The 13,886-nt window shown below is 46.3% G+C and overlaps 1 protein-coding gene across 1 annotated transcript; it reads left to right on the forward strand.

The window, feature by feature from the left end:
* The first annotated feature begins 5,872 nt into the window (after window positions 1–5,872).
* On the forward strand, window positions 5,873–8,476 carry KLHL34 (kelch like family member 34). Its single transcript, XM_033947801.1, has one exon. The coding sequence runs from the start codon at window positions 6,367–6,369 to the stop codon at window positions 8,143–8,145; it is 1,779 nt and encodes a 592-aa protein (XP_033803692.1). The 5' UTR covers window positions 5,873–6,366; the 3' UTR covers window positions 8,146–8,476.
* Window positions 8,477–13,886: the final 5,410 nt, after the last annotated feature.

Below are 13,886 nucleotides of genomic sequence, written 5' to 3' on the forward strand. Positions count from 1 at the left end.
CCAAACCTGTCTACAGCAGGTTGTGAATCTCAATCCATCCATAACATCAATAAAATGTACTTATGGAATTGGCAGTGGAGGAGGAGGGTATAGCTAAGAGCAGCTTATCTGACGAACAGAGTTTTTTTGAGACTGTCAGATCTGGAGTTTCAGGATGGTGTGGCTCAAACTCACTAAGAACTTTGTGGTGCAGAGGAGAGAACGGGGCTTCTGTTTCGGCAGAGGAGTAGCAGACTAGAGTAACATAGAAACATAGAGTATGACGGCAGAAGAGGGCTGGTGGCCCAACAAGTCTGCCCACTCAAGAACCCTCCCTCCCTGGACTACCCATCTTTCATGCATAACTCTGTAGCACCCCCACTTGTTTGTCCCATTGACTTTTGAAGTCAAGCACGCTACTAGCCTCGACCACCTGGCGTGGAAGTTTATTCCATCGATCAATCACCCGTTTGGTGAAGATGTATTTCCTGGTGTCACCATGAAATCTTCCCCCCTTAAGTTTTAGCGGATGCCCTCTTGTTGCCGTGGGACCCGTAAGAAAAAATATTTCTTCCTCCACTTCAATGCGACCCGTGATGTATTTGAATGTTTCTATCATGCCCCCCCCTTTCTCTGCGCTCCTCGAGAGAATATAAGCACAGTCTGGTCAGACGTTCTTCATATGGGATGTCTTTAAGTCCTGAGACCATCCTAGTGGCCATTCTCTGGATCGACTCCATTCTCTTCACATCCTTTTGATAATGTGGCCTCCAAAACTGGACACAATACTCCAGGTGAGGTCTCAGCATGGATCTGTGTAACGGTAGTATGACTTCAGGCTTTCGGCTGATAAAGGTCCTTCTGATGCAACCCAGCATTTGTCTTGCCTTTGCTGAAGCTTTCTCCACCCGATTGGCAGCTTTCATATCTTCCCAGACGAGAACTCCCAAGTCCCTTTCTGCAGTGGTTCTTGCTAAGTTTTCACCGTTCAAGGTAGCAAAGGAGTAGCTGACAAGACTGTGCCCCTGTGGGTGGCTGGATGGCTAACTGCAGTGGATGGAACAGTGCCTGAGGTGGGGTTGGTGGAAGCTGGTGGATTCCTGGGTGGTGAAAGTTAGTTGGAATGAGGTGGCTGGCTAAGAGGAGAGCTGGCTGGTTGGGGCAATGGCTGGTGCAGATTAAGGGTGGCTGGCTAAACAAGGGTTGAGTGGGGAGAAGGAAGACTATGGATGAGGGAGTGAGACTAGTGGGGAAGAGTGGGATAGCCCATCGAGAGAAACTAGAAACTTCTACTTATTTGCTTATCCAAAAATGAATGGGTGTAGATAGGACCCTAGCATTTAAAACTGGTAGGCAACAATCTTGGTTAGGTAAATGTGTTCAGCATGCTATGTTATCCTATTGCAGTTTTTGGAAATTGATTAAGACCACTTTGTTCGATAAGTTTATTACTTAGTGAGTTTTATTATTGAAATTCTATTTTACAAATATTTGTATTTTTTACTTTATTATTGTATTTCGCTGATTGTCCAACTCTTTTTAGTGTAAATCGCCTAGAACTTTTGGTTATGGCGGTATAAAAGAATAAAGTTATTATTATTAAAAGAGGGGGGAGAAGAGAGAAAGAGGGTGGGAGGGGGGCTGCTTGCATTAGGGGCCTAATTTATTAACCTGATTTCCCTTTAGACAGAGAAAGAAAATCAGATCCTAAAGCAGCTGAGGGGATCTCTCTTCCTCCTCCCTAACCATGCTGCTCTTCAGCTTTGGTTGGGACAGTAGGGTTTGGGGTGAAGGTCTCAGCCACCAGCTCCTAAGAAATGTGTCATGGCCTGGCCTAAAGCTAAAGCTTGTCAGGACCCCGGGATAAACGAGCAGTGGTCATCGCTGGAGAGGCAAACGGATAGAACAGACAGCAGTGGGACAGCCTGGTTTTATTAGCCAGCTCTCATTGCATGAACATATCAGCTAGCACCAGCATCAAACTGGGCAAAAGGTAGTTTTAAGCCATGAAAAAAAAGACAAAAATAAAATGCAAGGCCAAAAGGGTATTTCTCTTGGCAAGGTAGGTAGGGTAAGTACTTAGGTGATTATAGTTGCTTCAAATAAATGAATTAGAGAATGACCTGGCGACAAATTTTTCCCCGTTCCTGCAGGAACTCAATTTCTCTGTCCCGTCCCTTTAAGTTTTGTCTCTATCTCTGCCCTGTTCCTGTAAGCTCTGCCTTAACTACACAAGCCTCAAACACTTATGATTTTAAAGTGTTTGAGGCTTGTATAGATGAGGACAGAGCTTAGGCATTGGTGGAATGAGGCATTATGACATCACAGTCTGAGCTCTAGAATGTTGCTATCGTGTTCCCCCCAAAACAAGACCTAGTATACAGAAGGCCCCAGCGAGAAGGCCGCAAAGCAGCCTGTGAGTGCTGCTGGCCCGACACTCCTTTGAAGCAAGGTATTTATTATTGCGGTCAGCGGGGATCGGTTGAGAGGGAAGGATGGAAGGGTCAGCGGCGGTTCGGCTGAATGGCGGGTGCTCAAGGGTTCTGCTGCACGAGGGATGGGAGGGATAGAAAGATGCTGCAGAGGGAAGGCACAAGGGGATGGGTGAGAGGGGAGGAAAGATGTTGCACATGTGGGGAAAAGTAAAGAGGAAGAATTGGGGTGAAGGAGAGGAAGGGAGAGATGATCATATACATGAAAAATTAAGCCCTACCCGAAAATAAGACAGTGTCTTATATTTCCGGGGAAAAACGGTACTTATGATTTTAAAGTGTTTGAGGCTCGTGCAGATGAGGACGAAGCTTGGCATTGGTGAAATGAGGCATTATGACATCATAATCCGAGCTCTAGAATGTTGCTACTTATGATTTTAAAGTGTTTGAGGCTTGTGCAGATGAGGACGGAGCATGCAGGAATGGGGCAGGGATAGGAAAATAACTCGCCGGGATGGGAAAATGAGTTCCTGTGGGGACGGGGAAAAATTTGCCCCCGTGTCATTCTCTAAAATGAATGATGAAAGAACGAATGCCATTCACTTTGAGCATTACTACTTGTGGCTGGTAGATTACAAATATTTTCAAATAAACATTTTTAATTAATTTGCTTACTTTTTGATGCATATATTAATTCACTTTACTAAAATGGATCATGACTTGTGGGTTTCCATGCCAGCTCCAGTAGTTGAGAAGTAGACTGGTGCCCAGCAATCTTGTATAGTTTGTGCCCCAAAACTAGGCAGCCACTGAGCTCAATTTTGTATCCATATGGCCCCCTCCACTTCAGAAAATCAGCTCTGGGGCACAGAGGTGAAATTTCACACCAGCCCCTCTTCCCCATCATGAGCTTCGGGCTGCCACCAGGGTCAGGCAAAACTTAGCTTTGTGCCTCCTCCAGCCTTTTAGGGCCCGCGACCCCTTTCCCCCCCTCCCAACATCAGTATTACCCTTTACCCTTCCCATAATAATCTGGGTAAATGAGCTATGTGAAAATTGCCCACCAATATTCCCTCTAAGGATTGGCTTGATATGTGCCAATATTTTCTCTTGTGAGCAACAAGTTCTAAAAACCAACAATTTTCCAGATTTGCAAGTATTTTTGTGAGCGACCGTGCAATATCCGTGAGCGACACGCCTCGAATGTATGAGCAGTTGCTCAAGTGCTCAGCTTAGAGCAGTGTCTCGCAAACTTTATGAGCCATGGCACGCTAAACTGGCGGCCTTGGCCCGAGGGCACCCAGAAGTGCGCGGATGCTGCCATGATGACATCATGTGCATGCGTGATGTCATCACATCGATGTCCGCATATGCATGTCGGTCCTCCATATGGGGGCCTTGAGCCATCAGGAGGGGGGGGGCGCTGAAAAAGGAGGAAAGACGCCAGGGAGGATGTCAGACGGCGCCTCTCCTCCTCCCTGGCGTCTTGCGGCACACCTAAAATCTCGTGGGGCAGCTTGCAATACACTGGCTTAGAGGGAGCATAGCTGCCCACCCCCCTTGCTCTCGCCTGTTTGTCCTTGTCAGGATCTATTTCACTTTGTCTGTAGTTGCTCTACACCTCCTGAAGCTGCTGTCCTAGGCAACTGCCTAGTTCCGCCTAATGGTTGGGCTGGCTCTGGCTGCCACCCATGCCTGCCCTGATCCAGTTGCTTGCAAACAGCTTACAGAAATCAAGCGTTCCCCCCAGAGATACAACATGGGGTGGGTGGGGGGGGAATCTCTTTAGTCAACCGGTCAGTTTACCGGGGGGCAGATGCACTAAAAAATGGGAAGCTTCCTTGTGCCCCCCACTATATTATTTCTTTTATGTATTTATATATCACTTATAGCCTAAGTGGTACTCAAGCATTTTTCCCTGTCCCGATGAGCTCCCGGGGCAATGGGAGATTAAAAGGCAAATTCTATAAGAAGCGCCCAAAAGGTAGGCGCCTACTTAGGCACCGTTCAGCGCGATTCAAGTAAAATCGGGTGCTGTTTAGTGAATCACGCTGAGGGGCACCTATTTTGGAGGCGCCCATTAAACAGGACAGTTCTAGGCACAACTAAAAAGTTAGGCGCCCGTGCGAGCGTTTAAGCACGCTTAAGAGCAGTGATTCTGTAAGAAGGCCCAACACGTAGCCGCGCCCACACCTAACGTGCATAGCGCCTATTTTTTTGAAGGCCGCCTAAATTTTTATAGGCGCCTTGTTACAGAATCGTGCTTTCTTGATAGGCGCCTAGATTTCAATCAGTGCTGATTAAAAAGCTTAAGTGAGCTTGTTTAATTTAGACAGGCGCCTATCTAGTTGGGCGCCTCTGGAATAGGTGCCTAACTTTAGGCGCTGGTTACAGAATTTGGGCCTACGTGACTTGTGCAGGGTCACCAGGAGAAGCACGGGGTTTGAACCCGCAATCTCAGAGTACTTAGGCCATAGCTCTAACCACTGTGCCACATGGTGGCAAGTCAAATGCGCGCAAGACAAAAGCGTGTGGACAATTTCGCGCAGACAACTGAGCGCAAGACAATTGAGCGCAAGTCAATTGAGCGCAAGACAATTGAGCGCAACAACAATTGAGCGCAAGACAATTGAATGCAACACAATTAAGCGCAACGACAATTGAGCGCAAGTCAATTGAGTGCAACGACAATTGAGCTTAAGTCAATTGAGCGCAACAATTGAGTGCAAGACAATTGAGCGCAATGACAATTCAGCATAAGACAATTGAGAGCAAGACAATTGAGCGCACCACAAAATGGCGGAGCGCGCCACAAAAGTTTAACAACACAATCACGCGCACATTCACGTAAACGATTCACGCCCACGTTCACGTAAACGTGATGCTGTTTTGCAAGTGCATTTTTATCACTTTGGTGTCCACGCGCAAATGTATTGCGCGCGCATCAGACTATGAACCGTGCCACACATGTATTCTGTTGGCTAAACTTTGACCAGCAAAGCTTCCACTTTTGGTCTGCTCCCGCTGTCCTGCCACTTTCCGTCGCACACGAGCTAACTTTACTTTTTTTTTTTTTTTTTTTTTTGGGGGGGGGGGGGGGGTTTCAACCCAACTGAAACGACCTCTCCCTAGACCCAGTCAGGGAATCTGTTCAATATTGGGGGGTGCTCGAGCACCCACAGAGCTGGCTCCTATGCCGTCCAGTCAAGCTGCCCCGTCGGCTTATCTAAACTGCAGCCAGCCAGTTCCCGCCCAAATATCATCTTCCTCAGAGGCTCGTTAGAGGCCGCGGTGTAAATCGCACTTAATCCTCCCTTCTTCTCGTGTTTCGTTGGCCCCGGTCTCGTTAGCATCTGCTTAACCCCGACCTTCCCTTTCACTACACAAGAACTTTGCGCCTGACTCCCGTCAACCGTCTGACTCTCCCCCAAGTCCAGCTTTTCGGAGCCCCCGGCTGCTCTTGACGCGCCCTCTGCTCTTGGAAAGCCTGGGTCCGCTTGCTATTCTTGTCCCAGCTCTCAGAAACGCCCTGGCAGACGCTTCACTGTCTGGACTGCTTCCTTGTCTTTTAGGGTCAACGACGGCAAATCTCTCTGAAACCCCCGAGATGCTGATTTCCGGCTTAAGCACCGCTTCCAGAAGGAGCGATACCAAAGAAGCCGCTCTAGGCCGGGGACTGGAGTTAAGCTCGACTCCCCTGATCCACCAAACAGTTTCGGATTAAACGTGCCGCCGCGGTCACAGATACCACACCAAGACCTGTTTAGGTCAATTTCGTTGACTTAATCTCGTGTCTCTTCCTGGCTGCAAATTCTGCAGGTGAGCAAACAAAACTGCAGTAGCTTTAATGTCAGCATCTGAATGAATACGCTTCTGTGTTTTAAAACGACTTGCCTTGTGCATCAAGCCCTTCCCAACGACAGGTTGCAGTTGGAGAGCTCTCTAACCATTATGCATGATGAGCTACTTCCTGGCTCTGTGCAAATCGCACCCCGGGGCTGTGCTCGCCCGCTACCGAGACCTCCGAGCCGAGGGGCTGCTGTGTGATGTTTTCCTAGAGGTCAGTGGGAAGGAGTTCCCAGCCCACAAGTCCCTCCTGGCTTGTTCCAGCGATTACTTTCGAGCCATGTTCAAGGACTACACCAGAGAGTCAAAGGCTTCTGTCGTCCGCTTGCAAGCCGTTTCAGCCACGGGTCTCCAACACGTCTTGGACTTCATCTACTCCTCTTGGTTGTCTCTTTCACTGGACGCTTTGGAGGACACTCTGGAGGCGGCCAGTTACCTCCAAGTGACGGAGGCCGTCGCTCTTTGCAGCCAGTACATAGTGAACAATCTCGGGCTCGAAAATTGCTGCTTTTGTGCCAACGTTGCCTTCAAGTTTTGCCTGCCAGATGCGATACTGGCCACAGATAAATACCTTGTCAACAACATCTGGAAACTGCTGGAGCAGGAAGTGGGTATAATGGAACTTCTTGAGCTAAACTTTAAATCTTTGTTGACTGTGGTGGCATCGGACGACATCTCTAAGGTGAAAGAACTGTCGTTGCTGAGGCTGGTGGTGAAGTGGGTGAAGCACGAGAAGACCAGGCTCGTATACACTAGTCGGTTGCTAGAGCACATACGATTTGGACTTGTACCCCTCGAAGAGCTGAGAGACTTCTACTCTCGGCCAGAAGTTCTTCTAACAGGGACTATTAAAAACTCGATCATCCAAGCAATCAACTATCACTCGTTTGCTTTCAGACAACCCCTAGTGCAAGACAAGTCCAGTACCCTGAGAAATCAGAAACCCTGGATAATGCTGGTGGGCGGAGGGACTGCTCACGAGGGTCTAGTTAAAAAAGTGCTTGCATTTGATGTTTATAACCATAAATGGAGAGCGACAGCCCCGTTACCAGTCAAAGTGCAAAATCACTGCATTTGTGCGGTGGGGAACTTCTTGTACGTGCTGGGAGGGGAAACGCCAAGCCCTTCCCATGACGACGCAAAGAGTGTGGCGATGCCAGTCTCGAATGCGGTTCATCGCTATGACCCAAGGTCTGACCAGTGGATGGAGGTAATGGGCATGCTGGAAAGCAGGGCTCAGTTTTCTTGTTGCGCCGTAGAGAACAGTATCGTTGCGGTTGGTGGGAGGGCTGACGCCAAGTCCTTTCATTCGTCTGTTGAAATCTACGACCTAAGTAGAAACAGATGGGCAAAGACACGAGATTTGCCCCATAAGATGCATGGGCATGCCAGCGCCGTCCATAACAATATCATTTATATAACGGGGGGAAAGTATATGGATCAAGTGAATACGAGTAAAGATGTTTATTCTTTTAATATGCTAAAAGGAGATTGGAAAAAGCAGGCACCCATGAGCATTGCTCGCTTTGGGCACCAAATGGCGACCGTGAAAGAGACAATTTTCACATTTTTAGGAATTTACGAGCCCTTTTGTGACATAGAGAAATTTGACCCCTTGCTAAACCAGTGGACACGGCTGCGCCCCCTGATCTTTGATCGTTTTTGCTATGGCTTGGTGGTTGTAGAGGAAACCGTCCTGCTGCTCGGAGGCAGGAAGTGGCAGGATGCCCAGGAAGTGGCGACACCAAACGTCGTAGGCTACGACACTGAGAACGATTACTGGGAGGACATCTGCAAACTTCCCTGCCCTCTCTACGGACTGAAGAGTGCTGTGCTGCAACTTTCTGACCGGGCAACAGAGGACGAGAAAAACTTGAAAAGAGTTTGAAGGGACACCGGTCTAGAATACTTCCATGGCTTCGCTTGCAGCGCCGCCCTGCAGACGAATCAGCGGCTTCCAGTGTCTTTCATGGTGTGCTGTAGACGGAACGCAACAGTGGAAGGGCAATCCAACAAGGAAAGGTTGGGCATGGTATCCCTACACAGGCAGGTGATTCCGAGAGAACAGCAGATCAGCTGGAGTTCCCCCTGAAATGGAAGGCACAAATACATAATTAGTGCCACTTCCGCATATGAAAGAGAGTATTATATCATATTCTTTTTAATTAATTTAATCAAACATCTCTTGCAGAGAAAGAGGTATGGCCAGTAGGAAAAAGGCAGTATTGATGCCCCTGTATAAGACTGGTGAGACCTCATTTAGAATATTGTGTGCAGTTCTGGAGGCCGCTCCTTCAGAAAGATATAAAAAGGATGGAGTCGGTCCAGAGGAAGGCTACTAAAATGGTGTGTGGTCTTCGTCATAAGGCGTTTGGGGGCAGACTTAAAGATCTCTATACTGTATACTTTGGAGGAAAGGTGGAAGAGGGGAGATATGATAGAGACGTTTAAATGCCCATGGGCACAAATGCGCATGAGTCAAGTCTCTTTCATTTGAAAGGAAACTGCAATGAGGGCATTGGATGAAGTTAAGAGGTGATAGGCTCAGGAGTAATCTTTACAGAAAGGGTGGTAGATGCATGGAACAGTCTCCCGGAAGAGGTGATGGAGACAGAGAATGTGTCTGATTTCAAGAAAGCCTGGGATAGGCACGTGGGATCTCTTAGAGAGAGGAAGAGATAATGGTTACTGCGGTTGGGCAGCTCTATGACCTCACAATGCAGGTGTAAAGAGCCTTAGCCTATAGGAAGAAGAGATGCAAGTGTTAAGAGCCTTAGCCAATAGGGAGAGGAGGAGATAGTGGATGCTACAGATGGTCCATTTGGCCTTTATCTGCCATCATGTTTCTATTATCCTCTTGCATATGTGAATTATATATTGTAGACTAGAGCGTTCAGAACATGGCTATACTGTAGCTTTGTTCTAATTCTTATTCAGGAGACGAGACAGCAGCATATTCATCATTGAACTATGTGAAAACAACTTTTACAGAAGAAGAGAATAAAGTGCCCTTATCTTGTGACACTCAATTCACCTTCCTCTCCAAAGGTAATCGCAATGTATTTCTTCCGGTGCTGTCTGCGATCATTCAAACTTTCTCCAATGTCTGTGCATTTCCTGCGGCGCTGCCGTCCACACCCAAAAACCCAACTAGGATCCCGGTTACGCCAAAAAAATGAAACAACATAAAATAAAAATTTAAACTCCAATCTTCTATAAAAATAACATACTTCAAACTACTATTACAAACGAATATTGATGGCTCGTGTTTGTAATAGAAGTTTGAAGTACGTTATTTATATAGAAGATTGGCGTTTAAGTTTTTTATTCTATATTGTTTCAGTTCACTCTTGAGGAAGCCATTTTTTTTTTTTTTTTTTGCATAACCGGGATCCTAGTTGGGTTTTTGGGTATGCACGGCAGCGCCGCAGGAAATGCACGGACATTGGAGAAAGTTTGAACGATTGCAGACAGCACCGGAAGAAATACACTGTGATTACCTTTGGAGAGGAAGGTGTTTTGAATGTTACAAGATAAGGGCACTTTATTCTCTTCTTCTGTAAAAGTTGTTTTCACGTAGTGCAATGATTAAATATGGTGCTGTTTCGTCTCCCGAATAAGAACTAGCGCATAGAGCTACGGTGTAGCCATGCTCTGAACATTATACACTATATATTCACGTATGTAAGAGGTTGTGAGTATAATACTTGCACGGTCTGTGTCTGTATATGGCTGTTTGGTGGAGGATGGGCTGGGAAGGGCTTCAATGGCTGGGAGGGTGTAGATGGGCTGGAGTAAGTCTTAACAGAGATTTCGGCAGTTGGAACCCAAGCACAGTACCGGGTAAAGCTTTGGATTCTTGCCCAGAAATAGCTAAGAAGAAAAAAATTAAAATTGAATCAGGTTGGGCAGACTGGATGGACCATTCGGGTCTTTATCTGCCGTCATTTACTATGTTACTATGTAATACAAGAGATGATTGATTAAATGAATTAAAAAGAATTGTTGCTCTGGGATTTGTGAAATGTGCTACTTCAGGAGTCAAACGGGTTGTAGGGATGACCCAGCAGGTAGACTTGATCATCAGAGCAAGTGGTTGGAGAGGTGTTGCAAAATCATGCGTTATCTCTGTATTTATGCAAATGCATACAAACATACGTTTGTTACGGGGGGGAAGGGGGGGAGGGTCACAACATGATCTCTTTTTCAGCTTAAACATGCTATGAAGATGACCTTGTTCTCGGACCATCCGCGCACAGACACTTCTGATGAATATTCGTTGAGAATATCTGGAAAATGGTTTTGTTAGCTTCACTTTGAACCCTTGAGAACAACGTTTGAGACAATATAAAACATTACTCCTCCTGTCAATAACAGGGACGTGCTGTGGTTAAAAAAATGAACATTCACCGATAACAAGGCGCACTATTTGTGAACGAGCGTGCTTGCGCAATGGTTCGTGAATGTGGGCATTACCAGGATTCCATATACAGTGCCCAGGTTTCAAGTTAATTAAGTAACGAGCTCTGAGCCATCAATAATTGGATACTAACAGTCAACTATTGATGTTAATTGGCACTCACATCTGGCTTTGCGCTATTCTGTACGGCAGTGTGTCCCGCTCCCATAAGGCATGTCTTAAAAGGGGGCATGGCCATGGGAAAGGGTGTTCCATAAAGTTTTGCGTGTCATTATAAAATACTGGATCAGGGCGCTCAACTTGGGCACCAGCGTTAACACCGGGTTCCAGGAGGTATAAGTCTGGGGCCTAAAGTTTAAGCTAAGTGAGATTCTATAAAGGGCGTGTGCACTTTATAGAATTGCACTTAAGGGGAAATTCTATAAATGGTGCCTAAATTGACACTGAAACGCCCTTTGAAGCGCCAATTAATGTTAAATTCAAAGCACCTACCGGCACCTAAACAAAAAGGAACCAGAATCACGCCTTTGGAGGTGCCTATCAGCGCCTACACCATTGTAGACGTAGTTAATGCCAGAAGTGGCGTTAGGCACTGTAAAACGCCTCCTTGGCGCAATTCACATCAAAGATAAGCGCTGGAAATGTAGGCCTTGAAAACCCTGGCCTACATTTCCAGCACCTATCTTTCCCAGAGGTATGGTTCTCTAAACGGCGCTGTCACGTGATTGATACACGATCGTCAGCCGTTTTTAAGGCGATCTCCAGTATTGGCGCAATTTAGAGAATCTGGCTAGCACCAGTGGCGCAGCGTGGGTGAGTGGCGGCCGGGGTGGTGGTGTTCCTCCCCTGCCCCCCACTCCTTCCTGCCTGCCGTTCACGCCTACCTTCCCCCATACCTCTAGTCGAAGTTGTTGCTCGCGGCGGTCAGCAGCGTGTTCTTTGCGACCCCCATCGGCTCTCCCTCTGATGTCGCTTCCTTTGCGCGGAACCCGGAAGTGACGTCAGCGGGAGAGCCGACGGGGTCACGAAGAGCACGCTGTTGACCACCGCGAGCAATAACTTTGACTAGAGCAGTGGTCTCAAACTCACGGCCTGGGGGCCACATGCGGCCCGCCAGGTCCTATTTTGAGGCCCTCGGTATATTTATCATAATTACAAAAGTAAAATAAAATCGTTTTGATCATATGTCTCTTTACCTATAAATTACAATATTATTATTAAGACTTAGCCAAAAGGAAAGATTTATAAACTACTAGCTGATGCCCCGGCGTTGCACGGGTATTTAATTATAGCAATAACACTGTAAATGGATTCAAATAAAGATACTTTATAGTGGTGAATGAAATTATTGTTTTACAGCTTAATAAAAAGTACAATATTCAAATTATAATGTGAAATATTTGACAAAATGAATACAATACAACTAACGCAAAACGTGATTATAAACAACATTTTTAGTTTCACCTCCAGGAGCAAGAACATATAAATTGTTGGGTGAACCCACCCTTGAGCAAGCGACATAGAGTTGTGGGCCGAGAGACCCCCAGAACATATCACCCCAGGTAGTGAGGGATCTGCATACCAAGTTTCGTTCAAATCGGTCAAGCCGTTTTTGAATTACTGTGAGAATGGCAGCTTTTTACATTTTTTCCATTGACATGAATGGGTGAAATCTGATTTTCTGTTTGTAGCTCCGCCCACGTGTGCAGGTGGGCCGCGAGACCCCCAGGACATATCACCCCAGGTAGTTGGAATTACTGTGAGAATGGCAGCTTTTTACATTTTTTCCATTTACATGAATGGGTGAAATCTGATTTTCTGTTTGTAGCTCCGCCCACGTGTGCAGGTGGGCCGCGAGACCCCCAGAACATATCACCCCAGGTAGTGAGGGATCTGCATACCAAGTTTCGTTAAAATCGGTCAAGCTGGTTTTGAATTACTGTGAGAATGGCAGCTTTTTACATTTTTTCCATTGACATGAATGGGAGAAATCTGATTTTCTGTTTGTAGCTCCGCCCACATGTGCAGGTGGGCCGCGAGACCCCCAGAACATATCACCCCAGGTAGTGAGGGATCTGCATACCAAGTTTCGTTCAAATCGGTCAAGCCGTTTTTGAATTACTGTGAGAATGGCAGCTTTTTACATTTTTTCCATTGACATGAATGGGCGAAATCTGATTTTCTGTTTGTAGCTCCGCCCACGTATGCAGGTGGGCCGTGAGACCCCCAGAACATATCACCCCAGGTAGTGAGGGATCTGCATACCAAGTTTCGTTAAAATCGGTCAAGCCGTTTTTGCGTGATCACGGCACATACACACATACATACCTCCGATTTTATATATATAGATAAAGAGTTTTACCTCATGCAAAATTGTCATTTCTTTAATTAGAAGAAATTAACTATTCTTTCTGTGGCCCTCCATGTACCTACAAATCCAAAATGTGGCCCTGCAAAGGGTTTGAGTTTGAGACCACTGGACTTGAGGTATGGGGAAGGGGGGCATGCATGTGGAGAGGAGAAATGGGAAGAGGCGGGGGCCAGTGCCCCCACCAACATGGCCCCCTAGGGCAGACCGCCCCCCTCGCCTCCCTCTTAGGACGCCACTGGTTAGCGCAGATCTTTTCGAACATCTATTTTGTAGCGCCATTCATCAAATCCGGCCCTTTATGCAAATAGTGTGCATCATTAATGATACTCATTTTGAAACAACCCCTCCCCCCCAGAAAAAAAGCAAAATGAAAAATTTCTAGCTGCTCATCCCGGGTCACTAAATAAAAATTCATCAAATTGTTAGTTGCAGCTCTGTATATCTGTGTGAAAAAAAATAAAGGAAAAACCATCAGATCACAGATGTGCCAGGCAACATCATATGACCATGTGTCAAACAGCATCAAGCCCTATTATCTATGCATCTCAGACTCAGGAGGTGTTAGCCAATGGTGAAACAGATGTAACACACTAATGTACTCTGCTTTAACTTCATTTTGGCTTCAGTACACAGTATCACACGCAATAAAAATGTTTAAAAAAACGGCTCTTGAATTTTAAAGCCAAAGAGCATGAGGTTCTTTGACTTGGAGACATTTTTAAAGTACAGTCACACCCTAACATGGAAACAAACAAATTCTGACACACACACAAAAAAAAAAAAAATAATAATAATAATAAGGGTACTTAAATGTAACATTCTCCGGATGCAGCTTTGA

This window comes from Geotrypetes seraphini, chromosome 6 (assembly GCF_902459505.1).
Source record: "Geotrypetes seraphini chromosome 6, aGeoSer1.1, whole genome shotgun sequence".
Taxonomy (NCBI): domain Eukaryota; kingdom Metazoa; phylum Chordata; class Amphibia; order Gymnophiona; family Dermophiidae; genus Geotrypetes; species Geotrypetes seraphini.

Excerpts from the sequence above, each read along its gene's own strand:
- KLHL34 (XM_033947801.1), top strand. The coding sequence starts at position 6,367 with ATGATGAGCTACTTCCTGGCTCTGTGCAAATCGCACCCCGGGGCTGTG.